Below are 27,120 nucleotides of genomic sequence, written 5' to 3'. Positions count from 1 at the left end.
TCAGTCGAGCTGGGCAGTATGAAACGATTTTCTTCTGATATGGATCACACTATCCAAAGAGGGAGTTAATTGTGGACTGGATTAGGGATGCGACTAAAAATGATTTTAATTATCATTATAAAAATTTGCCAAATTATTGTTTGGCCAATAAAATGTCAGAATATAACAAAAATGTAAATTCAAATGTCCCCAATGTGCCAAGTTGCCATCTTGATACAGTTTGTTTTGTTCAACCAAAAGTCCAAAACCCCAAAGTGTTCAGTTTACTGTCACATGACAAAAAGAAAAGTAGCAAATCCCCATTATTGAGAGACTGGGGCGAGGGAATGTTTACCTTTGCTCATTCATCAAATGATGAATCTTTCAATCAGTGATGTAATTGTTGCTGCTTTATTTTGATTGATCATCGTAGCATTTCATCTCTCGACTGCATAATATTGGGATGTCTAAGTGAACATTTCTGTGTTTATAACATACTCTACATTGTAGTGTGTTTTTTTTTTTTTTTTTTTAAATGAATAATTGACGTAGAACAAGTTGTCTACCCCACCAAAACAGGAGGTTGAACAATAAAAAGTGAATACTACTATTTTTATATATTAATGCCCCGCTCCACTGGAATTATCACTGCATAGATGCCTCTCTGGGACTCGCAATGTTAAGCAGACAAATTGTATGCGTTCGAAGCCGGCAGATTGCTGCTGTTTTCATGAGCTGGTTTGTAGATGTCGTTCAACCCACAAACTGAGGGCTCTGTTGCTGCTCTGGGCGCCTGCTGCTGGGCGTCCTGCCGCACCTCACCCACAACACAGCCGCCCGCCTGGGACCCAGCCCATGAGTCTCTCAGCAGTTGTGCTCTGTAATCACAGCCCACTGGACTCCAACGCTGGCAAAGCATGTTAACCCTCAGAGAACCAGACATGGCATCTCCAGTCCGAGGCTGCAGATCACGGCTTTGAGGCGTGAAGTGTCTTGTGCGCTATTGTGACATACCTTTGGTCTGTTACTGCAGTGATTTTCAACAAGGCACACCAGTGTGCCGTGAGAGATTGTCAGGTGTACTGTGGGAAAATGTCCAATTTCACTTAATCGGTCCAAAAAAATATAATTTAGTTGCCACAAATAATTTTCTATTGTTGAGCGTCTGATCCTGCAATATAGTGGCCGGTCTAGTAATGAAATACTCTTCCATGCCAGTAGGTAGCGCAATACTTACTTTATATGCTGTAATATGCTACAATCTGACATTTTGTAACTTTTTTGGTTGTTGGTGTGCCGCGGAATTTTTTTTTCTTGAAGTAAATGTGCCGTGGCTCAAAAAAGGTTGAAAAACACTGTTATTGTTTCAGTTGTAATAGAAGTGACTACAAACACGATCAAAAAGTCTCACTCGTGTCTCGTGTCTCCCACAGAAATCTGAGGCCAAGCTGGAGGAGATCTTGAAAGAAATCAAATCTCTCAAGGACCTGGTGAGCAGTCAGGAGAACCGAATCATCAAACTTGAAGAGCAAATGTCCAAAATTGCCATTTAGGGACCCTTTACCCAACCCGCTACAATTCAGGACGTTCCATTGGCTGGGGGTGGGCGGGATCAGTCACTGCCTATCTCAATGACAGTGTTTCGTCTGAGGCCTGCCTAGCAACGATCCCTAGTAACATTCCAGTTGAACTTTTTCTTAGCCAGCCCCCGATCCTCAGTTTAACACAGGTGGAATAAGGACGTGTGGCAAATTTAGTAGAAAATACTCTTTGCTTTTCGGTGACAAAGGACTCTCTATTCCTTTTAATGTGTGGCAGTCATTTTTTTTTTTTATTTTGTCTACTTGTATAAAAAAAGTCTTACATATTCCTTTGCGTTTTAGAAATATGGCCAAGAAAATTCCAATATCGATAGTCAGCGTTGCGTACCCAAATCTTTTTTAAGTAGGTCTCAGTGTTTCATGTTACTATACCCCAAAATTATAATGTTGCCAAATTTTACATTTTGTTTACACCTCCTTCTCAGTATTTCTTTCTCTCTCTTTTGTGGGACGAGTCAAAATGCAAACGGGGACACCCAGTGCAGTAAACTGGTTATGTAAGGACATCATCAATGATTAACGATGAAATTAAAATAAAATGAATGGTTATGCTAGAAAGATCTCAAACTCTGTAATGAGGCATAAAAAGGACCCATTTCGCTGCCGCAGTCTACACCCAGGCGTTACATAAACGACACTTCTTTGCTGTCTGTGTTAGAGCTGCACAAATTAACTCCCGTTTTCTGCCATTTCTTCTCATTCCTGTTGCTTCCCGTCATTCTGACTGTGGACAATAGTCCACGTAAACGAGCATTCCCTCTCCATCTTGCTTCATTAACAACATGCACTGTGTGCTTATTGGAGAAAGTGACCAACACATTCCACAAATCTCATTGGCAGTTTTTGGTGTCGGGGAAAAGATACTTCTGCAAAGTTCTTCTTCCTGTGAACACTACTGTAGTGACGCAGTCACACGGCTTGGTGGTTATCGTGACATCTATGTCACTGCCCATTGAAAACATCAGCTTTGTGGATTTCTAACCTTCGCTCTGCTTTGTTTCTGTGAGAGGTTCAGTCACCGACCCCAGTGTTTAGTCAAGTGTAGTGGGATTATTTCCCCTGATGTTCCTTTGGATTGTATGCCATCATAGATCTGTATCTTCTGTTCAAACAAAACAGGAATTTACATGAAATTACACATCAATTGCATAACTTGACTATTTAAAACCTTCTGGTGATAAAACTGGAGATTGCTACAGAAACTGTTCATGATGGACTTTAAAGGCCTAGTTTGTGTGTGAATATGTGCCTCATGTCTTTGGTCTTTTGGGTACCTGTCACTGTGGATGTTCCTGCTTTGTTTCTTGTTGGGGATCGGGGAGGGTTATGAAAAGGACTCGTGGTGGAATGTCCAAGACTTGCCTCGAACCTGAATGAATTGAATAGTTGGGTATTGCTTCACTGTTAATTTTAGCCTGTTTCTTGTTCCAGCTGTGCTTATTTCCCTCTTAGCACTTCCTCTTTTTTTTTAATGGTTTATTTCTCAGAAGCTCCTGTTCAGTATAGTTATCACAAAACCAAGCAACTATTAAATTGTCCAGTCTGAGCTGATTTGACCCGACAAGCTCCTCTTGATGTTTTAGATTTGTTTCTCAGTGCAAAGCTGAGGCGGGTAATGGTTCAGTCTGTTGTTTGCCTTCAATATTTGTTACCACTGTAAAGACCTGAAAGTGCCATAGAGTTGACCATGGAAGTATTTGTAAGGGATTGTTGAGAGTAGGTTTGTGTAGTAAATGGAAGAGTTGATCGGTGCCCGGATTCAAAACCACTTTGAGGTGCTATGCTTAACACTATGTTCAAGGACCCTGCTCCTAAAGTACTGTGTCAGTTGTTTGGGGATGACATCATGAAGTCCTGCCTATCCATCCCACAATACACCCGGCAGCATTACTGGTCGAGGTTTGTTGGTAAGCAAGGTGCCCCTGACATTTTGACACTTTCCACCTCGGTACGGGTATTAAAATCATCTTTTTAAAAATGATGGCAAACCGAGAAGCTGTCCGCAGCCTTTTGAGTCATCTTTGAGATGCAATTTGAGCAGCGAGTCATAGAATATTAGCAACAAGAAATGACAAGAGGGCTATAGAAATGTGTCTGACACAAACTATACTGCTCTATCTGCCACTCTATGGATTCTTTATAGCACTGTTGGCACGAGAGCGACGTTTTGAGGAGGAGTAGTGAATAGCGATCCAAAGGGACACTGTAGGTTGGAGAAATGTGCAGTTGAAAGATAGATGTATGTTTGTTATGTAGGTCTAGGAAACCGAGTGAAAGCTGTGTAAATAACATGACGATAATTACTTTTCTTTTTTTGTGGCTGTGCTGAAGAGGGTCTTTGTGTGGGAGGTGTGTTTTAAATGTTTCTCTTTGTCTGTGTTCCCTGCACCTTGCCATAATGCATCATGAGAAAAGCAGAGCCTCTGTTAATGTCGGAGGTCGTAGAAATATCAAGAAAGAAAATCAGACCAAAATGAACCAGGATGACGCCTCATGTTGGAGGTCTGCTCAGCATTTTTGTTCATTATTCTTGCTTCAAGCATCAAACATTGATTATAAGAAGAAAAAAAATAAAGACTTTTTAAAATGGCCTCATTGTATCTTTTGCATTCGGTCATTACGGTTTTTGGATTTGTCGTCGTTACTGAAAAGTCTTCAACAGATTTCATTCAGCCTTTCAATGCAAGCCCGAAGTACAGTTTGATTACAACACTTCTGAACCGGCACCAAGAGGAGGACCCAACTGGAAATAAAGCCTCGGGCTGCTTGAAGGTTAGGCTGGTGTTGAAAAGACCAACACCAGTAAGGAGTCTATCTCTCCATAATTTACAACCGTCTTAGCCTTTCCAATGTGTTCCTCTGAAGACATAGATCTTTAAAAATGTGTTGCAAATGTTTACAGTGTACTCATTTCCCAAAACGGAGTCATAACTCGTATATCAGTGTTATGAAAACGAGACGTATTATTTTAATTATTGCTCTAATGACCCCAACTCCAGTGGCAAACGGTTATAAAACAGATGGCCAAAATGAGTTGTTTAAGTGTACAGTTGATTTAGTTTAAGCCAAAGAACTGCTATTGTGTTTGAGCCAGTAAAAATAACCAAAAACTATTTCAGTACGTCTGTCACTGCAAAAAAAAAAAGTGAGTCACAAAACTCAACACAGAAATAGTATGACAAATTCTTCTAACAAGGTTCTTTGCGTCCTGAACCCGGGGCATTGCTCCCTTTCTTCACAAAATCTCGTGCTGATCAGGTATACTACCAACAGCTCACACCATCAGAAGCCTGAAATACACGACCGCTGTATTTAGAGACACATCCTAGATAAGTGCTGCTGAAAGACCATGAAGTTTATATGTTCGCTCTGTACGTGTTTTGGGATAAAAGGGGTGGCTTTCTCTCTGCACTGGGCTTGTGCGCCCTGTAGAGACAGGCTGTAATCAACAAGGACTTAATTAGAGAGGACGCAGTGGGAGGCAGAGGACTCGCCCCACAAAGTACAGAAATACCCATTTCCTTAAAACATGGGACTCATGTTCTCGCTGCAAAGTCTCTGCAGCAAGTTCCAAAGCTGAAAGCTCAGTTTAAGTTGATTGAATCAACACACATTGTGGTATGTTGCAAAATCATACAAATGCAATTTCTAGAGACCTTAGGTATTTCTCTTGTATTAGAAAAAACATGATTTACAGAATACATACATCTCTGTCCCCTCATAATTCAGAAATAAATGTACAGTAAAAAGGTTTGACCCCAAATGGACGTGCAGGAGAAAGAAGAGTATGGAAGGGAGGAAGGGAGACGGAAAGGAGGAGGAGAGGTTGGAATTAGAGGGATGGACATCGTTTTGAACTGCGACGACGTTTTAGAGCTCAGTAAAAAAACAGTCAGTATCACTCAGCCAGGAGGACGGATGCTCGGAAACTCTTTCACTCTTACTTTCTTCTTTATTACTTGGTCTCCCCTTTATTTTCCTCTCTGTCTTCTGCGCTGTGTTGTGCTGTTCAGAGGAGAACACCAGGATAACACTTTCTGTAAGTATGTGTTCATATTTGTAAAGTATTTAAAGCAAATTAGCGCAGACAAATATTTATTTTTATGTCAGAGCAGTCTGTGTATCCGAACTGACGACATGTTGAGTACAGTTTCAAATCTTATTATTCATTGATTCATATTGTTTAAAGTTAGTTCATTGAACTAACACGTGGTGGTGAAATGTATAAGTTTAGTTAAGTACCCCAATTTTAAGATACTTGCACTTTACTTGAGTATTTCCATTTCACCTTGTACTCACACTCCACTACATTTCAGGGAGGAATATTGTATGTAATCCATTGCAATGATTTAATGGCTACAGTTACTTTATATAGATTCAGTTTAATATATACGGTAAATGAGGACGCTTGATAATTTAAGTGCATTTTGCTAATACTTTTGCAGTTTTACTTCATTAAAATGTATAATAAGTTTAACTTGTTTATTTTACATTGCTGAAAGGCCACTTAAGAAAAAAATCTGAATGCTTCTTTTGACCCTCAAGGTTTTTTCATCATTCTATTTAAAGATGTATAATGATGTAATTAATGTGTGTCCGATCTACTGTAGTGTAGGTTACCAAATATGTAATATGTATATGTTTATAATATGTTAATATGTAAAGAATATGCTTTGAAATGGTCTAACCTCTGCCATTGTTTCCATCTTTGCAACTTAATGCTCATTTTCTTTTTGTGGTTGAGACTCAAAGACTTTTCCAAAACTACCACGTCTATCAGACTGAATTTGGAGTAAATATGTAATTAATAATAGCCAAGACATCTAGGATATTTCTATTTGATGTAAAGATGCCCCCATAAAACGATGCTAAAATAAAGTTATTTTAAGGAGACATTAAGCGCTAAAATGTCATGAAATGGGTTAATTGCATATGTGGTGTCTGATGGCCTTCAGTTGAAGGTAATGTGGACCCTCCTGTGATTTACGGGGAACGTAATTATGGCTATAATTATGAGGATTCAAGGGGCAGTGCTGTCCTATAGCTTAACATCCAAGGATGAAGACCCAGCCTACCATGTGGTCCAGCAGAGTGCAGCCTGTATGTTCGACCACACAGGGAGGAGGGTTTCACACTGTGTAGTGTAAATCAGAGCAGCAGCAGCAGGTTCACTATAGCATGATGCTGATTAGAAGCTTGTCTTTACAGCTTGGCACTGTAATTATACGGTCTATTCTAAATGGTAACACACTGAGTCCTGCACAACTTTTTTTTGTTTTTTTTTGTTAGAGCTTAACTTCACATTGAGAAGAAGAAGAATGGAAGAAAAGTAATATTGGGTCAGGAAGTGTATTCAGTCGACAGTTGTACTGTCAGTAAATGCTGGTTTTACTGGAAGCAGAAATATCTTCCTTGGGTCTGTGCTGCTGTGGGCTGGTGTAGCCGACAACAGCTGCTGCCCAGTGTAAATATAGAGGCCACAGCCTCTGTGCTCCCCTGGAACATAGCTTCCTCCTGGCTTTGGTGTGGTGGAAGGGTGGCCTCCCTCTACTTCACAAATTATAAGGCCTTCGGCACCAAACTCACTGTCTCCACCCCAAATAAGTAATGGCTGCTCAACTGCTTGCTAAAATAGATCCGTTCCAAGATGAGGAACCTGAGTGAAGATGAATCCTGGAGTTTAATTTCAGATGGAAACAGTTTTTTATATGTGTCTGTTGCATGAAAGACTGCTTGACACAAATTTGTATTGGCAATGAGTCATGAGAAATATCTATGGGTTCACAAGACTATTAACAAGATAGGGGAAAAATAAAAATAATAAAACAAACTGGATGGCATGTTCGTTAGTGAGCTTTATGGTGCTGGTAGATGGTTTCTGTATCCTTTGGACAGAGCCAGACTAGCTGTTTCCCCCTTTCCAGTCTTTTACTAAGCTTAGCTAATCAATTCATGGCTCTATCCTTTAGGGGTTTAGATTAGATATGAAAATACACCTGTCCTTATTTGATCGTAAAAGCCATTGTTGTTGTTGTTGTTGTTGCAGGACTCAGAGAAGAAGATGAAGTCCCGTTTGTTTTTTCTCGCCACCTGTGTGGCCCTGCTCTCCCTGTGTCACGCCACTCCTCTGTTCTACAACACATCCATTGACGGCAGTGGTGATGAAGCAGAGCTGGAGCTCCTTTTTCCAACCTCTTTCTCCACTCGAGCACCGGTTCAGATCTCTGCTGCCACTGGAGCTCCCTCCCTCACCACCACCATCACCAACACCATCACCACCACCATGATCCGCCTGAAGGACTTTGTCTTCACTCGAGTCGTGGACTTCCTGCAGGAGAATCTGCTCATCATCATCGTCGTGACCTCACTTCTCATCGTCATGGTCTTCATCATCTGCTGTGCCACTGCCATGAGTCATAAGCGCAAGCTGGAGGCCTTCAAACCCCCTGCTAATGCAAACAAGAAGCAGGTAGCTGATAAAACAGGTGCTCGCAAAAATTCAAGCGAGCCCCAGGAGAGGCCGTACGCCGTCGACCACGTGAAGAGGGTCCAGACTCAGAGCATGGCTTCCCCCAAGCACCTGCGCATGCCCTCGAAGGCTCTGGTGGGCGAGAGGGGCAGAGACGTCAGGTCGTCGCCACGCCAGGAGGTCAGGAAGGTGAGGGAGGTAGAGGAGGTGGAAAAGCGGAGAGAGGAGCCCAAGCGGAGAGAGGAGCAGCCGAAGTACAAGGAGGAGGTGCAGCAGAGCTCCAGCCCCAGCACCAGCGCTGGTCATTCAGGCTGCACCTGCCACCTGAAGAAGGCCCACCACTAGGGCATGTTCAAGGCTGATGTTGGCTTGAGAGGTGAAATGTTGCAACCACGAAACAAAAACAAGATCAGACAGGTTGGTTATGCTGCACACACATGGAAGAATAAATATATTAATGCATTTGTAATTCAAATCTGGTATGCCCATTTACAACTTCCACCACGCAATGTATTGGTGAGGCTCCTGCCCTGAAAAACATCCAATGATTAAACCGTTAAATCTAAGAGTTCATGAATATATGAACTATGGCTTAAAAAATAAATTGATAGAAGATATGTTACTGAATTGTGTTGCTGCATAAATCCTGTCTATAAATGTTGCATGTAACATTTTTTTATAAATACAAAGATTAAACAAACCAACACTTTGAATGCTACATGCCAACAACCTTTAAAGTGGCTCAGTGGTCGTTTGTCTAGCTGTGATCATTTTACTAGTGATGACCACAGTGAGTAGTCTGAACCGCCTATTATCATATCACTGTGTCATTGAAGTAGCATCACATGAAACTGCGAAATAAACATTTTTTTGATGGATCTGTTATTTTTAAAGGCGCGAAAAAGACACACGAGAAAGACACGAAAAACTATATTTTGAGAAATAAAATGAGAATCCTGTATTTTGCTATGTTCTCCAAATTGAAATGACAAAAAAGTAATTGTGTGTTTTTTATACCGAGTTGTATATTAAACCATATGCCTGCCGATAGACAGAGGAATCTCCTCAGTATGTCCTGCTGTACGCCGTGGCATCTTTTCAGCAACTGAAAGCTTTGGCTGAAACAGTTTCTGTCCTTTAAAGCAAAACCTTTGCTGCTGTAAGTAAAGCAAAGTGAGACTTCAGTAAACTCGATTTGTTGGATAAGTAACAAAACTATCTCTTTATATTTACATTCATATTTACTTAATTTTGCATAATGTTATTTGTATTTTACTTTACAAACCTAATTCACAAAGCTTTACACCAAGAGCACAATTTGCAACTGTTATTTCTGGGAAGTTTAAGTAAAAAACATACATATATATATCTATTATCTATCTGTCTATATATTTATTTGGTTGATAGTTCTGATGTGCCTTCAACATGAAACATAGGGTACAAACACTTTGTGAATCAGGTTTGTTTTTATAAGAATTAATACTTATGTTTAAGATAAATCGTGTGTTTTTTTTTTTATGTAATGTGTAATGAGTCAAAACTTGAGTACGGAGATGGGTGGTGGGCCTGTTTTGCTGGTGTAATAGGTTTAACTTTAACTTATGGTGGCTGAAAACAATATCAAAAAAATCATAAACTGAGACATATTTGTAAAATGTATCTGATATCATTGGAATACAATTCATATTACACTCGAGAAGATCATTTGTAAACTGGCCAACTCACTCTCCCATCAAGGTAATGACTCTGAGCAACTGAACCAAGTATTAGTGTTGAATGAACTAAGGGCCAGACTTTTGTCATGTTTAAAACTCTTTAACCTCAGATTGATTTCCTCACATGTTTTCACACAGATGGTTGCTGTTTATTGTTTACAAAAAGGCAGTATTCTTTGCTTATGTTAAATAAAATTGTTGATAATGATGTTTCTGTCATTATTGAAAATGGTGGATATAGTCTCATGATGAAAGACAATGCAGCCCAAAAGAAACCTAAAAAACCTCTAAAAAAAAAAGGAGAATACTTGCTATGTGCACATCTAACTTAAAGCAAGAAATGCGTCTTTCTGTTTATGTTTTTCAAATATCTCGAGAACCATCCCATCTTTGTGGGTGTATTGCTGGTGACCAAAGGAGGGCAATCTGGCCATTAGACACGTTTAAATGATGCGGCCACCAGCAACATAACTCTGCTCCGCACACCACCTGCTGCCGTACGTCCCGCCGGCTGCTCTGCACTGAGCTCATCGTACTTCGGTTGAGTTACTGCTGATAATGTTGTCCCCACAGGTCAACACTCAACTCATCAGCACCGTTTGCGTTGTTCGTGCTGTTAGCACCGTTAACAGTTAGTTAGCTGTTATTACATGAATAACAGTTCATGATAAGTTAACTATTGTTGATTTTATGATTAGAATCTCGTTGTCAGGTAAATATAGTTGTACAATGTTTTCCTCTGAAATAGATGCAACATTAAACTGGAAATAGTATTCAGTTGAGTTGCCTATTTGTTTGCACTTTTGGGGCCTTTTGTAAAGTAATTATGGGGGATTAAAGAACTGGAGTGATGTGGGCTGTTCTTTTGGATTTGGTCAAGACTCTTGAGTTGTGTCACAAGTACATTGCAATAATACATTTAGCTGGAGATCTTCTGACTTAACATTTCAAGTCCAAGCTATTGCACACACACACACACACACACACACACACACACACACACACACACACACACACACACACACACACACACCAACCACAGTAACACTAACTCCTCCACTTGAGGGTATGATTGGCCTAGGTGAGGCTGCTGGCACCATCACATCCAAACACAGGCCTGCAGAAGGTATTAGAGCCTGGAGATGATGAGAGCCCCTTTGTCCTTCGCTGGCTACTGTACAAGATTGTTTAAATATTTGAACAGCAGTACACCAGAGACATACAGAGCCCTTTGCTCCAAAACAAGAGCTTGTGGCATGCGTTGTCTATAAAAATCTTAAGACATAATTTGTTCCAGTGAAGTTCAAAGAAACGGCCATAACCTTTAACTTAAAAGCAGTGGAAGTCTGCCCACATGTGCTCAGTGTAAGTATTGTTTTGTATGTTGATGCACATTGTATTTTCCAAATATGGGTACATATATCTGAAATCTGTTTTAAAAAAGCTTTACAAATGTGACAAATAATTCCTAAAATGTCTGAAGCATGTTTAAAATAAATGTTGAGCTCAATCATAAGTGGGTCAGCTCTTGGAAGATCAAACATCAAAGATGACAGCACAGCGACAAGCGTATCTCCGTGTTTGATGAAACGAGAGCTCCGGCAGTGCCTTGCAGCAGGGTCAGATTCCTCGCTCTTTTGTCAATGAGGTGCTAAATAATTCGAGCAAATACTACCCGTTCACTTTCACTCTTCCCACCAGGTGATGGGGAGTCACCCACCACCGCTCTTCATCCACAGCCTGTTTGCTACATTCACTGTCTGTTTGAGTTCAAGGAACCTCGGTAACCTCAGATAGGGAAGTATTTGATATACCTGAATCTTTTATTTATCTTCTATTTTTACATAATCTCCCCTTGAAGTTTCTATTTTGACCCTTTTCACAAGCAATATGAGCTCTCAATCAATTTGAATGGTGAAGAGGATCCAGAATAGGTAATACAGCACCTTAAGGCTGTCGTTAAACTTTGATGAGCATCTGAAGAAATTCAACAACAGCAGTGGTTATATCTTTAGCGAGACGGTGGATCATGTAGGGACCATTTGGTGACAAGCCTGCTCATCTCCTCAGAGGAGCAAATAATACAGGAGGAGAAAATGGTAAGTCCTAAGCCTTTGTTTATTTATTTTTTGCCGCTGCATTCTTATAAATCCCCCTTTGTCGGGGGTCTACATAAAGCCATTTGTAACAACTTATATCCCATACATAAAGGGTGCTTTAATATGAAGTTGTACCCCTTTTCTTTTTGTTAAAGCAAGTGAGAAATGTGTCTAATATGATTGCCTCTTCTCCATTACTCCTGGCAGTGAGTCATGCTTTGGTGCAGATGTGGTGTCCTCCTGGTACTCTGTCCTCTGGCCTGCCTCATAACGTTTCCCTGTCCTCCCGGCTGCTGCTGTCCTCGTCCAGGATTCCTGGTTTTGTGCGAGTCCCTGGGTCTCAGGTCACTTCCTCGCTCTGTCCCGCTCAGTACCTCGGCTCTATCTGTGGCCAGGAACCAGCTCTGTAACGTGGACCACTTACTTCGGCCCTTCTCTGACCTGCAGGAGCTGAGCCTCAGTCACAACCTGCTGGCCCGCTTCCCTCGCGGTCTTCCCTCAAGCCTGGAGTCCCTGCTGCTGCAAGAAAACCGCATCACTTATATCACCTCAGGTGCCCTGCGACAACTGGGGAATCTCACTCGCCTGGATCTGGAGGACAACCGCATCCGTGCCATTCAACCCGGGGCACTACTGGGTCTGAACAAGCTACAGGTCCTGACTCTGAAGGGGAACAGGCTTACAAGCCTCCCTTTGAATCTTCCTCCATCACTGACCCATTTAGACCTCTCTGCCAATTGCATCTCTGTCCTGGACCTGCCCTCGCTGTCTGCCCTGGTCAACCTGCAGGTCCTGAAGATCAACAGCAACTGCCTGCGTTCAGTCCCAGAGAGCGCCTTTGACGGCCTGCCACGCCTCAGATCCTTGGACCTCACCAACAACCTGTGGGTGTGCGAGTGTGACATCCTGTATCTCTACCGCTGGCTGCTGAGTGGTCGGCTGAGGATGGCCACAGACCTGGTGTGCAGCGAGCCGGTCCATCTTGCTCACCACCTGCTTCTTAACCTCTCGGTCATGGCTATCTGTCCTCGTGGCCTGAAGCCAAATGAGAGGAGCCACCAACTGGACCGTAACTCTGCACTGGAAAGAAAGCTGAAGCCCACAGGACCAAGCTCATTTAAAAACAACAGGTATTTGGGAAGCTTGTCAGGGGGAAAATCACAAGAAACCACTGTTGGATTTCTTTTCAAAGATGTTCATAAGACGTGTGTGTTGCTCAACTACTATTCTTTAGAGACCCTTACCTATGAAGAGTGTTTGTCCCTAAATAAAACACAATCAGTCAGTGATGAGTCTGATGAGGAACAGAAATGCAGAGAAAACATCACAGGTCGGACCCCGCAGAATAATGCAACTTCAGCGGAAGGGACACAGTCTTTGATCTCCACAAACAGAGACGCACTCAGGCCCACTTGCAACCCACAACAGGATTTTGCAGTGGTCATCTCTCTGCTCGTTGTGTTATGCATATTAGTAGCTCTCCTAATGCTGGCAGTGCTGCTTGTACTGAAAAAAGTGCTTTTGCGCCAACAGAGGGTGGCTCCGCTTGATATAGGCTCTGGTGGATGATTGGTGGCACAGATGCACTGAAAATGCTTTTAATAATTTGACTCACAATAAGCACACAGTCTCATACAATATTCTGTATATGTACAAAAGCTGCCGACCTAACTGCATGTACAAACAGAATCCTCCCTGTGGAACCAGTGGTTTTATATAATCAAGCCCAATGTGGCCTGAATGCCAAAAATAAAATAAAAACACACTCTGGCCTACATTCAGGATCTTATTTGTGTTATGTGTAGGAAACACCATTAACATCTGATATTTTAAAAGAGATTGTTAAAGAGTATTTCACACCCAAAAGAGGTTGCGATACCTGATGTAGTATTATAGTGACCAATCTTCCAAACAGCACATGGCTGGTACATAATAGCAGTTAATAACTCAACAACTGCTGGCATGCACATGTTACTCCTTCTTGTCCTGTTGTTTTATCCTGTAGTTGGACAGCGCTGCTTTTATGGCATCTTCTGCAAGCACTGAAAGAAAAAGAAGAAGAAGGTTTTAGAGACACTTTGAGCATGACATTAAGCATTTATCTCACCAAGAAACATTTGGCCAGGTAGTGAGTTGAGAAATAGCAAACTGAATAGGTCAAAATGTATGAAAACTGGGCATCTCCTCCTCCATCATTGAAACACCAAAGCCGAGACTATCTTAGATAGATAATGGCGTTCAGCTCCAGTAGAGTTTCAGTAATGTGTATGGTCTGTAAAGGAGCATTGACGCTGCTCAAGTGGCTCGCTGTGAACCGGCATTTTATATTTATATTTTTGTCATCCATCATCATGTATATTAAGCGTTCAGGCGTTTGATAACGAACTCACTGGAACAATGAAGCTTGACTGGCGGAAGGCAGAGTTCTTTGGCAATGTCTGTGTTCCTGATCTTCAGAGCTTCATCTACCTACAGGGTGAAAGCAGACTTCAACAAAAGAAAATCTGGATTTGTAAAGATATTATTTTACTTTGCTTTTCAACAGTGTCATACAAACTCACCGACTTCCCCTTCACCCACTCTGTTGCAAGAGAGCTGGAAGCAATGGCAGATCCGCAGCCAAATGTCTTAAACTTTGCATCAACAATCTTGCCATTTTCATCCACCTGGATCTGAAAACAACACACTATCAAACCTAGTACACAACAGCAAGTTATGACAGCTGTAGTGACAGCACCTTACCTGTAGTTTCATGACATCGCCACAGGCTGGTGCCCCCACCAATCCAGTCCCCACATTCTTGGCGTTTTTGTCTAGAGTTCCCACATTTCTTGGGTTTTCATAGTGATCCACCACCTTGAAGAAAGTGATACACACAAGATGATACGTCACTGCGTTGTTGTTTTCAGTGTTAAGATCAGACGCTGCGGCTAAAGTATAGCTTCTGTCAGACAACACACGTAACGTTAGATAACTGTAATAAAACGCATGTGTAGGTTTCAATGACGTGCTAAAGACACATTTCATGAGTTACCTTTGTGTGATATGAACAGAGAGCATTCAGCTCCGGCCTGAACAACCGCCTGGTAAATAACAACAACGAGGACGTAGAGTTTCGTAAAGAGGCAATCGCCATGTTGAGATAACGTTGCCGACGGTTAACGGAAATTAACGAGTGAGCACGAGGGAGGACGGACACTTTTTGTTGATAAACATGTGAAGGCGGAAGGTGTGGAAGTTAGGGGATCCATGTCACGATGAGTTCAGGCGCTCTCGCGAGACTCCCGGCGGGTTGTTACGGAGGATTCGCTAATAAGTAACTGTTATGTTAACGTGTCTCTAAAATGTCTGTGGACAATATAGTGGTAGAAAAAAACTATTTAGGAAAAAATTAGAAGTCCATATATTGCCAGAAATATTAGCATTGAAACAAGGACACACACATATTTCAATATACATGTTTATAAGAGGGCTATAACATCTGGAAAATACAAATGTGCCCCTTTCAAGTAGTATAAGGTTTACCAAAGAAGAACAATTCGACCTAATTAGTTAGCGAAGGTGGGCCTGTGGTTTTGAGATGCTTTTTGTTTGAAATCCCAGAGTTCACGTCCGCGAGGACTACAGCGACGGACGTGCTACAACAACTACAACCGAGCAGGTCACTGTGGCATTGTACATTTTTTATTTTATTTTAATTTTGTAAAGGGGTAGATAACTCTGGTCCACACTCCAATGCAGTATGCGGCGATAATGCGCCTTTTGTTAGAAGCCATCCGCCAGAAAACCTGAAAAGAAAAAGAAGAAGAAGAAGACAGCCAATAGCGACTTTCCTTGCTGAGGATTTGGTAACACTGGTTGTTACCAGGCAGACGGACTTCCAACATGGCCGCATCAAGCGACGCAGAGCAAACGCATTTGCAAGACATGGAAGAGGGAGACGTAGGGATAGAGGAGAGAGACATGGGATCGGACGGAGAGGATGAGGCGGAGGAGGCGGATGGTATGGGAGTAGAAAATTCAGAAGAGGAAGAGGGGAATTCGTCGGAAGACGAGAAAGAGAATGAAGCAGAGATCCAACGGTTGGAGGAGCAGGTAATCAGCCGAGCTGAGTCCGCTCACGTTAGCCGACGAGCTAATGAGAATGAATGGGTGTTGACGTTAAACACGGTCCGCTACAACAGCTTTAAAATCACGAGCTGTTCTGTTATGCTCTTAATTGAAACAAAACAACAAACAGACAGCTGCTGTTATTTAAAACAATTAAGCGCGTTTGATACGACGTCATTCACAGAAACTAGCCGCCGTGATTAGCCGACCTGCTAATCTGTGATGCTAATAGTTTATCGTGTCACTCGCGCCTTTTTTACACTCAATCCAGTGCGACATTACAGCTTTCTGTTTAATTTAGTTAGAACGTACATGTGCACATATAAAGTGCACCTTGCTCGAACTGTACTGGGTGTCACGTTTAATGTGTTTAATCTGCTGCATTGACAGCTCACAACACTTTGTTTGAAGTCAATATGTTGCTGTGATGCAGTACATGCTGTTGTCTTTGCTGCCACTAAAAGAGTTGAGAGAAACCAAATGTATAACATTAGCGGTACTACAGCACACTCGGTTTGTTAGATACACTTGGCTGGAAACTGATATAAACTTGTGCAGCCAATCCCACCGCCGTGAAGGTTATAGTAAACATGTTTAAGGAGCTATTGATTTTCAACTTCATGGTCATTTTTTAGGCTGCAGTTTATGCATTGGATTAGTGTTAGCTAGGGACAACTTAATAACCCAGCAACTGAGTGTCAGAGAAATACAGATTGTATCAATGTTTTGTTCAACATTGTGTAGCATGCCTGTTAGATTGATAATGTCATTATTGAATTGTTGTCATGAATGAGGTATGCCATTTTCTTTGGAATTAGTGCTAAATCACTGCTAGAATAACATGCATGCACATGAAGTATTTAGTTAATTGGGATACGTTTAATTGTATTGTTTAATATCTTACCTCATCTCTGTGATTTTTCAGCTGTCAATCAATGCGTTCGACTACAACTGCCACATTGATCTCATCAAACTACTGAAGCAGGAGGGAGAACTTCTCCGTCTGCGGAAGGCAAGGCAGAAAATGAGTGAACTTTTCCCACTCACTGAAGGTTGGTGCATGTCTGAGACAGTTTTTGGCTCAGAAGTATCAGTTGACAAACGCCATTATTTGCAAGTGAAACTACATTTTAATGAACCCTACAGAGATCTGGCTGGATTGGCTCAAGGATGAAATCCGTCTGACTGAAGAGGAGCCAAACCGGGAGAAAGTATATGAACTTTTTGAGACGGCTGTCAAAGACTATATCTGTGAGTGCATCCCACCATTGTTAACAGCTTTTGATTCTACATTCAGTTAATTCATGTTTTTAACATTTAGTTCCCTCTTATCCCAAGGTCCAGATATCTGGCTTGAATATGCTCAATATTCAATTGGTGGCATGGGCTCACCAGGTGGGTTGGACAAAGTGAGAGCCATCTTTGAGAGGGCAGTGACAGCTGTGGGACTTCACATGACCAAGGGGCACATGGTGTGGGAAGCATTCAGAGAGTTTGAGAACGTCATGCTTTCCACAGTACAGGTTTGTCTTTCATCACTAGTCAAATATATGTACTGAATTTGTCGCTGTATAAATATTTGTTCTCAAAAACATTTTTAAATGCAAAAAAAAGCAGTATTGTATATTTGCAGGTGATATCAATCGCCCTTTTCCAGTTAATATTGTGTCAAAGCATGCTTTTGAATTATAATCCACTCACTTTCCTCAGAATGATTATAAATAAACCTTCGATGCTGAATTTGAATTCCTGTGAATTTGCTAAATATTGACAGCATTTTCTTCGCTGTATTTCTCTCCAGCCTTCCCATGGAAAGATTCTTAATCCCGAAGAGCAGGAACTGCTGAAAACTCAGCTTGAGCGTATCCATACACTGTTTCGGCGCCAGCTGGCCGTCCCTTTTATGGGTAAGCATGACGCCTCTTCTGTCCAGACGAGCTGCTGGAAAACAGGCAGCATCTGTGTTGGAAGGATCGTATGTTTAAAAAAGCAACTGCGAATTACCCCATTTAAAATGAGAATGCTGCCTTGTTGTGTGGCACGGTTGTTGTGTGGCTTCTGAAATGAGGTACAGATTTAGAAAGAGAATACTCCTCTTCAGTCTCTGATAGGCTTTCAGTTTGTTGCAGGAGTGGGCGAGATGCAGCCAGATGGTCTAGTATTGTGCTGTTTTTTTTCTGTTTCCAGCTGAATGGGGAGCAGAGGCATTTCTGTAGTGTTTAAATTCCTTTATTATCGAAACATCTCACTTAAAATAACTATTCACTTCAGAATGAGACTGAGATTAGGCAGTATACATTGAACACACTAACATAAAAGCAATATGTTTACATTTTGTAAATACTGTACGTAGTATATGTATCTTTATTGACAATGTTGATAAATGTCTGAACTTTGAGAAAATTGTGCTCCGTTGCTTTGTAGACATGGAAGCCACCTATGCAGAGTATGAAGAGTGGTCTGAACATGAGGTGTCTGAGATGGTCATACATCAGTACAAAAAGGCTTTGCAGCAGATGGCGAAGTGCAAATCTTTTGAAGAAGCACTGGTAACTAACTTGACTTGATAATTCTGTCTGTTGCAGCTGTTCTCCTTGTATGTTTTTTTAATAATGTGCATTGTTTTTTGTGCATATTTTCTGCATGCTGTTGTCTTTCTGCAGATAGTAGCAGAACCTCCTAAACTGGCAGAGTATCAGTCCTACATTGACTTTGAACTGAAGGAGGGCGACCCTGCACGGATCCAGATCCTCTTTGAGCGGACTTTAGCAGAGAACTGCCTTGTACCAGACATGTGGGCAAAATACACCACCTATCTTGTGAGTATTGGTCAGTGTTTGGCATGGTGCTGTCCTTTTTAAGGCTTCCAGTTAACTGTAATGTTTATTGTGTAGAGTTTGGACTTCTTTCGCATGGCACTGCCTCCTAGACTGACTGCTCTTATTCAGCGCAGAGAACTTGCCAACTCAATCGTCTGCCAGCAAGAGATTAACAGCTATGGTCAAAACATTGCACTGAGGTTAACTTGGTAAATTACAGCCGTTACTTTCTCTAATGGCTTCTCTTGAAATAGATTCATGGGTCTTTACATTTTTGTAATGTAGTTTCTGACGTTTTAAACCTAAACTTGGAGAACAACCTCATTAAATCTCCAGTAATAAATCTTTCAGTTTAGTTTAAGATTATTTTAATCTTTTTGTCATTTGTCCTCTCTGGACTCTACAGGACCGTCAGCTGAAGATCAAAGACATGGTTCTCTCCTCTCATGAACGTGCGGTCAGGAACTGCCCCTGGACGATGGGTCTGTGGAAGAGCTACCTGTTTGCGCTGGAGAGGCATGGCGCTGACCATGAGACGGTCTCAGGTAACAACGAGAGACCAGTGAGAAGCTATTCAGATGATTACCCCGTTGCTGGACATGCAGCTGTGCGCTTGTTACATCCCAGACCTGGTAGTAGTGTAATTTTCTTCCTCACAGATGTATTTGAAAAGGCGCTGAATGCAGGTTTCATTCAAGCAACGGATTATGTGGAAATTTGGCAAGCACACCTCGACTATCTGAGGAGACGCGTGGATTTCAGCAACGGTGAGAGCAGTTCTGTGTGAAACACAATTTATATAGTTAAATACTTCACTTGAGTTCCCTCATTGTTCCCTTGCTCAAGGTGTTTCCTTTTTGTTTTTTTCAGAATCAAGTAAAGAATTGGAGGAGCTACGAGGAGCTTTTTCTCGCTCTCTAGACTACATGAAGCAAGATGTTGAAGAAAGTAGGTGGATTTGCATCGGACTGAGATATCATTTTGTGCTGTTCTTGGTTTGGTTTTTATGAAATTCATTGTCTTGTGTCATTGTAGGATTTGGTGAAAGTGGAGATTCTTCGTGTATCATAATGCAGATCTGGGCGAGGATAGAGGTAAGTGTTACTTTGACGACCATTTTCCTAAGATGAATTTCTGTTATGTTGCATTGTGTTTAACCCTGTGTTTAATCGTTCTTTTGTGTTATTTAAGATTTTTTTTATTAATCATAGGTCAAAGGCAATACGCTTGTCTTTTTTTGCAGCACTTTACTTTTTACAATTTGACAGTTTTAGTTGAATTTGACTATGAAATATATTATTTACATGTGCTTAAAGTTCTATAACTACACTGTCACATGTGTAATATGTAAACGGTCTGCACAAATTAACCTAATCTTTTTTTCTTCTCCTTCAATCCACCAGGCCCTCCATTGCAAGAACATTCAAAAAGCCAGAGAACTGTGGGACAGTATCATGACAAAAGGGAACTCTAAGTATGCCAACATGTGGCTGGAGTACTATAACCTTGAGAGGTATGTCAAGCAATGTCTGAGTGGGGAAAAAGTTAATTGAAGTGAAGTGCTGATATCCTTTCACCAAAACTTGTCCTTGAGATTTATTTGTTTGTTTTTTTACTTTGTAGGTCCTATGGAGACCCTGTTCACTGTAGGAAAGCTCTCCACAGAGCAGTTCAGTGCACCTCAGACTATCCTGAGCATGTGAGTGAAGTCCTGCTCACATTTGAGAGGGTTGAAGGTGAATACCAATTTTAAAAATATCTATCTATCTATCTATCTATCTATCTCTCTCTCTCTCTCTCTCTCTCTCTCTCTCTCTCTCTCTCTCTCTCTCTCTCTCTCTCTCTCTCTCTCTCTCTCTCTCTCTCTCTCACAACCTAAAAATAGAGAAGATTTTCTTGAATTACAGTGTATGTCTCTGTATTTTGCGTCCTCGCCTGCAGGTTCTCTTGAGGACTGGGACGTGGCGGTGCAGAAGACCGAGACCAAGCTGAATAGGATTAATGTGCAACGAGCAAAGGTAGGAGCACAGATCAGCATTGCACTGGAAAGGTGTGTCAGTAAACTGCTTTTGTCTAATAATGTGACCACGTTCTGCCCATCTGTTAGGTTGCTGAGAAAGAGGCCAACCTGGCTCGCCAAGAGGATGAGAGAGGCGATCAGCGGCGAAACACCAAGGCAGACAAGAAGGGTCAGAAGAAAGTCCAGAAGGGAACTCGACCTGGGGAGAAGAGAAAAGCAGAGCAGGATGATTATCATGAGTGGAATGATAACTCTGGTAAATAAATATGATCTGTATGATACACCTTTTTATTTTAAAGCGAAAACTAGAAATTATGTTTATTTTCCTCTCTAACGTAACAAGGTGCTAAAAGGCCTAGAGGAAATGGGAACCAACCCACAGAAGAGCACATGGAGACCGAGACGGGACTCTTTGGGAGGAATGCTCCCCCTGGCTATAAGCCGGCTCTACACGGCAAGAAAAGAGCCCAGGAAGGAGCTGCGGCCGCAGTCCACAAACGGAACGATGACGATGACAAGCCAGAGCTTCGCAACGATGACTGCAGCGTATTCATCAGCAACCTGGCATACACACTGGAGGAGCCAGAGGCAAAGCTGAGGACGCAGTTTGAGACCTGTGGTCCCATCAAACAGATTCGCCCGGTCTTTGCCACCAAAGGGACCTTCAAAGGCTACGGCTATGTACAGTTTGAATCCACAGTGTCTGTTGCTGAAGCCTTGAAGCTGGACAGGCGGGAGGTGGAGGGCAGGCCCATGTTTGTGTCACCGTGTGTAGACAAAAGCAAAAATCCTGACTTTAAGGTAAATATCAACACAATTAACAGAATCTCCAGGTTTCAAAATGCCTTCAAAAACGGCTTACATAATCCTAAATTTAATTTACAAATTCTCAAAGGTTTTCTGTTGCCTTGAATATATTATTCCTAATTGGTTTATCCATTTTATTCCACTAATCCAGTAATTTAATTATATCATTAGGAATTCCTGTTATTAGGGTACATCTTCATACATCTGGGAGGTAGTGAAAAAATGTGATTTAGTATCAATAATGCTAGTTGATAATCACACATTGGCCAGTATAACTATGAACCAGTGTTAAATAGAAATGCCTCACCAACTTGGTGAACCCTGCAGAAACCTGAATCATGTGTTGTGTGAGTGACCACTTCCCATCAATGTCTGCGTAGGTGTTTAAATACAACACAGCCATGGAGAAACAAAAAATCTTCATCTCTGGGCTGCCATTCTCGTGCAATAAAGAGCAGCTTGAGGAAATCTGCAAAAGTCACGGCACCATCAAAGATATTCGTCTGGTCACGTATCGCTCAGGAAAACCCAAGGTGAGACATTAAGAGGAGGACAGTGTCCAGATGTTAGGCTAATAATAGTCATCCTGATTAAACTAATGATTACCACCTTTGACCATGCTGTTGATGTATTAACCCTTTGTGTGGCTTTTTCAGGGTCTGGCATATGTTGAGTTTGCAGATGAAGCCCAGGCTTCTCGGGCAGTTCTGAAATTGGACGGCACGTGTGTAGAGGACAACACAATCTCTGTTGCCATAAGTAACCCTCCTCGCAGAAACATGGATAAACCTGGTTCCAACATGACAGACATGCCTCGCCAGGTCTTTGGATCGTAAGTCTACTGGCACATTTCTCTTTCACACCAACTGAAATGTTCTGAAAGTCTGCCATTCTGTGCACTGTAACTGAACAGAAACATGGATGTGTTCTGTTTTCCCAGGAGAGGAAGAGGACGCACCCAGCTCTCACTACTCCCTCGTTCCCTGCACCGACAAAGTGGGTCAGTAAGGAAAGTCGAGAATGGGACTGCGGCTGAGCGGGCGCCGGCAACAACCAGCGTGGCAGGGGATGCAGCCGGAGAAACGAAACCGTTGTCAAATTCAGACTTTGCCAGGATGCTTCTCAGCAAGTGAGAAGATGAGCGAGATAATTATGACCGCCTACACACTGAAAGCCATCTTGTGTTCTTACAAATTAGTGTTGGTGACTTTTGTGTAATTGGTTAACCCGGCTTCCCTTAAATCTCAGTCTTGTTCTCATCATTTGTTCTGCGAGATTTGCCTTAATCGCAGAGCTCCTGCCCTCCATCAAAAAGACTTTTCACCAGTGTGACAGATTGTTTTCTTTTGGTTTGTTTGAAGGTGTCTTGGCAGATTTGTTTTATAAAATACTGTATCATATTTGTGTGTAAATAGAATCTAAAATTGTTTCAATGTGATTTTTGTGTGTAAGTGGATGAGAGCTGAGAAAAGCATATGGGAGAGTATTTTTTGTATAAATATTCTTAACAGCAAACCATGTGAATCTTGTTTAACGGTGATATGCAAACGTTAAGATGTGGTGTAATATAAATGGTGTGTGTGTGTACAGATGGATGTTCTTCAGTCAGATGTTTTTAGGAAAGGATTTCTGTTATGCAACTTATTTTTGACCTGAGGACAAAGTTAACATGTTTAGCGATTACTATTTACTGTATAGTACAGCTAATGATTATTTTTACATAATCCAACCTGTGATTTACCATCTGCTATTAATCCTCAGTTTTATGATGCTATGAAATCTCTAGTAATCCACTATTAGTTAATTGTCTTTATCTTATTACTGCAGTATACAACTGTCCCAGTGCTGGATATCAGTTGTAATATTTACAGAACTGCTTGAATTTACTCTCATGAGTTCTCTTTTTTCATACATCACTGTTAATATACCGTCTGTTCAGGGTATCGAGTCATTTACATAGTGTTCTACATCAGTCTGGTTTATGTGCATTATACCAAAAGACAGATTCAGAGAGAAATTACCCATAATCCCTGCACCATGTGAAACACAAGCAGGGTGTTGAGGCTGAAGAAATGTCGAGTTGGCGGCTTCGTCAAACAGATAATATAATGCCAATTTCCAGCATCTCAATTGTTCCTCTCTTATATTTAGTTCAATATAATGTATTTGGGTTTAAGAGTTATGATAGACATTAACATTTGATGTAATTTTAGGCCCGAGGAATTTGTGATGGGCAGGTTTCATCATTTTATATTTTGCAGAACAAACTGAGGAAAAATAATTGGCAAATGAATCCCCAAAAAATAGTTGTACTTGCAGCCCAGTCCAGTGATGGGAGGCATTAATAAAGGGTAAATATGATTATGAATGCTAGAAAAGTACATCCAAGGGGAATCCTGAGAACGTGGAAGCTAAGTACAGTTTAATAAATGTGTTCCTCTTTGTAATCGGCGCTGCTTTCGAAGAAGCAGAAGAAGTCGAAGTCGACCAGTTTTCAATATGGATATTAATTGTTTGTGTACATCATTTTCGGTGTATTCAGTTCTAAAAAGGTCACCATTTGTAATAAAAATAAAATTTCAAAACAGATGGAATACAAGCTATATGTATTGCTCTCACCACAGTGGCCTAATTTGAAGAAGAAAAAAAAGTTGTGTCTGAAGCCACTCGTTTTGTGTCGATACTAAAAGATGTTACGTGTACAATGCACCTGTTTCATTTAGATTCTATAGTCAAAGTTTTGAATTGGTATTGAGTTAAATACTAAATGGAGCTTTGTTTGGTGTTCAATCAGTATTTATTTACCTGCTTTTTCATTATTTACTGTTTTCTACCTTTGTGTTTCTGTAAAAAGAGATACAACAAAAACAAGTTGTTTTTTTTGGGGTCTAAAACTTGTTTTAATAAAGTCATGTAAATCATCTTTGTTCCCAACATTATACAAGTTTTTCCAATTCTAAAAATAGTTTAATAGAACACTTTAAAATAAATAATCACCTAGATGAAAAAGAAAATGCTTTACAGTGTTACAAGACATCACCTTCATTCCAAAGGTAGATAATTAACTGAGTGTTCACAAAAACTTCACTGCATTGAAGCATCTCAAGTCAAATGACAAGAAATCCATCTTGCCTCCTCACATCACCAGTAGTCCAACTTCAGACTGTATTATGATGGTAATAGAAATCCATTATCACTCCTATGGGGCATATGGTTACACACTAAAAGTGGGAGGAAAAGGAAAAACGTAACAGCAAAATCAATTTTCAAATTCACTATCCTGGAGAATCCAAATGAATTGAGCAAGTCCGTAACCCAAACTGAAGCAAAGGGTGAGAAGTGACAGAGCCAAAAGGACGAGGCCATTCAAAATACAATATTATACGATTGATCTTAAAAGAGCTTTTAGATTCTCCTCCCGTCTCCAGCTCAGTTGTGAATCGGGATAGTCTGTTTGCAGTCAGGGATGGCGTTGTCCTGGCTGGTTCCCGGCAGGCCCACGGCATGCTCAGTTGTAGAAATCAGCAATGTGTCTAATGTCATCTCTGTACATTTGGCTATGAAGCGAATGAACGGCCGTACATCACCCTCATTGGCGGTGTCTAGAGCTGCATAATACTCTGACCTTTGTTCTTTGCGAATAGTGACCGGTGGGTATCGCGCTTGCATGAGCACAAGGTTCATGAGCAGCCGTGACGTGCGTCCGTTTCCGTCCACAAACGGGTGCACGTAGACCAGTTTGTAGTGGGCGAGAGCTGCGTACTCCACAGGATGCATTTGCAGGGCCTCATCAGTGTTGAGCCACTGAACCAGCTCCTGCATGTGCCTCTGCAGGTCCCGAGGGTGTGGAGGGATGTGGTGGCCCACAAACACCTGGCTGGTGCGCAGCCTCCCTCCCTCGACAGGGTCCACGTACCCGAGCACCCGCCGGTGAATCTCCAGGATGTCACTGACAGTCATGGTTCCTGTTCTGGACAGCAGTGTGGTGTTGATGTACTTCATGGCTGCATCCACACCTATGGCCTCATTCTGCTCTTGCAGGCTTTTCCCTGCGACGGCGTAACGAGTCTCGATGATGTGACGGATCTCGGACAAAGTGAGCGTGCTGCCTTCGATGGCCACCGTGTGGTAGATGTGGTGGTAGTAGGTTTCTTCCATCACCCTTCGGAGTGCAGAGTTGCCTTTAGGTATGGACATAAGCCGTCGAACTTTACTGTCAATGATGCTAAAGTAACGCTGGTCAATCTCTTCCACCAGGGGAAGAGTTCGGTCCCGGCTGACCAAAGCCCTCTCGTTACACGGCGAGATGGCCAAGGCCTTGGTGTAGAGGTGGTCTGCCTGGACCACATCCTTCTCCTCCTCCAGAATGGTCCCCAGCTCCGTCAGGGCATCCACAAAGTCTGGATTCATGCTGAGTGCATGCGCCAGCAGCTTGTGAGCCTTCTCCCTCTTCCCCAGTTTCCTCATCTCAAGTGCCAGCTGCAGTGATGCTTTGGCCTCCAGCTCCATCTCTGCAATCAGAGCACAAAGGGCAGCGTCAATGCCAACACATGTGAAACTGTAGAGGGGCATTAGTGCAGCTGGTCTTTTCAACACTGGGGCATTGCAATATTAAAAAGAAATATGAGATCCAGGACCTCGCTCCAGTAGTGATCGTTATAAACATAAAATCAGCTGTATTTTACTCTGAATTACAAAATGGACATTGATGGAAATCCTCATGTGATCATGCTGCATCACATAACCTAAATATTGAACTGTGAGTTGAAATGTGAATGAGTTCACCAATTATGTTGGTACCTTTGCTCGGCTTGGACCTCAGAGGCAGCACATCCAGGGCAGTGAACGGGACCGTGAGGCTGGTGGACTGCACAGCTGGAGGCTGCTGGGCGCTGCCCCACAGCTGGCAGCGGAGCTGCGCGAAGCCCTTCCGGGCGGCGCAGCACTGGCCCTCCTCCCCCAGCAGGGGCATCAGCACGGCCACCAGAAAGCCGAGGAGGACACACAGCAGCGGGCCCCATCCTCCAAGGAAACGGCCGCTGGTGTCACGACACTCCTTCACAGCAGCCATGACAGTCTATGGTCAAATCCGCCATCTTCTAGTGATACGGTTCCCCATGTATTTCCACCCCGGCTAGGAGAGCCGAAGGGCAGCTGTCAGGAAGGAAAATACGGGCAACATGACTTACCAAGACGGCCGAGGAAACTCAGCTCAGTTACCTAATTTTTACAACTCGTAAGTAAACTAACGCGAGCGGGTTCAAGTGAACTCTTCGTCACTTTATTGTGATTCTGAGTCTGATCTGAAAGTAAAAAAAAACCCGAGTAACTGAACGACGAGAGGGACGGCGGACTTGTTCCCGGTGTCGGTACAGTTGTGTACAAAATATAGACCCATGGGGACATCGCTGACTTCCGCGGTCTGAACGTCTGAACATCCTGGAATATCATTGGTCTAAACATATTGAAGGGTGATGCTGATTGGCTGAAAACGCAGCAAT

General features: G+C 42.1%; 5 protein-coding genes across 5 annotated transcripts in view; 3 read left to right on the top strand and 2 right to left on the bottom strand.

The window, feature by feature from the left end:
• Positions 1-4,170, top strand: part of coro1ca (coronin, actin binding protein, 1Ca) — a 32,494-nt gene extending 28,324 nt beyond the window's left edge. Inside the window, exon 11 of the mRNA XM_079222365.1 lies at positions 1,413-4,170. Coding sequence (XP_079078491.1) covers positions 1,413-1,532 — 120 coding nt within the window. The 3' untranslated portion in view covers positions 1,533-4,170. The remainder of the gene's footprint in view (positions 1-1,412) is intronic.
• A 3,471-nt stretch (positions 4,171-7,641) lies between these two features.
• tmem119a (transmembrane protein 119a) lies at positions 7,642-8,848 on the top strand (the record flags this gene model as incomplete). Its single annotated transcript, XM_079222349.1, has 1 exon — positions 7,642-8,848. The coding sequence occupies one exon, from the start codon at positions 7,642-7,644 to the stop codon at positions 8,392-8,394; it is 753 nt and encodes a 250-aa protein (XP_079078475.1). The 3' UTR covers positions 8,395-8,848.
• A 4,599-nt stretch (positions 8,849-13,447) lies between these two features.
• On the bottom strand, positions 13,448-15,081 carry iscua (iron-sulfur cluster assembly enzyme a). Its single transcript, XM_079222360.1, has 5 exons — positions 14,898-15,081; positions 14,606-14,719; positions 14,425-14,535; positions 14,254-14,332; positions 13,448-13,905 (listed from the first exon to the last, which is right to left on the bottom strand). The coding sequence occupies exons 1-5, from the start codon at positions 14,997-14,999 to the stop codon at positions 13,835-13,837; spliced, it is 477 nt and encodes a 158-aa protein (XP_079078486.1). The 5' UTR covers positions 15,000-15,081; the 3' UTR covers positions 13,448-13,834.
• A 667-nt stretch (positions 15,082-15,748) lies between these two features.
• sart3 (spliceosome associated factor 3, U4/U6 recycling protein) lies at positions 15,749-23,501 on the top strand (the record flags this gene model as incomplete). Its single annotated transcript, XM_079222342.1, has 19 exons — positions 15,749-15,958; positions 16,899-17,025; positions 17,120-17,224; positions 17,312-17,496; positions 17,775-17,880; positions 18,398-18,522; positions 18,637-18,792; positions 19,199-19,337; positions 19,452-19,559; positions 19,663-19,740; positions 19,828-19,886; positions 20,196-20,305; positions 20,416-20,528; positions 20,734-20,810; positions 20,900-21,068; positions 21,156-21,613; positions 22,000-22,152; positions 22,276-22,451; positions 22,560-23,501. The coding sequence occupies 19 exons, from the start codon at positions 15,749-15,751 to the stop codon at positions 22,750-22,752; spliced, it is 2,847 nt and encodes a 948-aa protein (XP_079078468.1). The 3' UTR covers positions 22,753-23,501.
• Positions 23,502-24,508: 1,007 nt separating this feature from the next.
• On the bottom strand, positions 24,509-26,738 carry ficd (FIC domain protein adenylyltransferase; the record flags this gene model as incomplete). The annotated part of the gene is given in 4 exon segments (XM_079222344.1): positions 24,509-26,130; positions 26,420-26,696; positions 26,700-26,702; positions 26,706-26,738. Coding segments are annotated over 4 exon segments (1,395 nt in total). The 3' UTR covers positions 24,509-25,048.
• Positions 26,739-27,120: the final 382 nt, after the last annotated feature.

The sequence above is a fragment of the Taurulus bubalis genome (assembly GCF_910589615.1).
Source record: "Taurulus bubalis genome assembly, chromosome: 8".
Taxonomy (NCBI): domain Eukaryota; kingdom Metazoa; phylum Chordata; class Actinopteri; order Perciformes; family Cottidae; genus Taurulus; species Taurulus bubalis.
The sequence above is the reverse complement of the archived record's forward strand: the minus strand, read 5'-3'. Positions and strand labels throughout refer to the sequence as shown.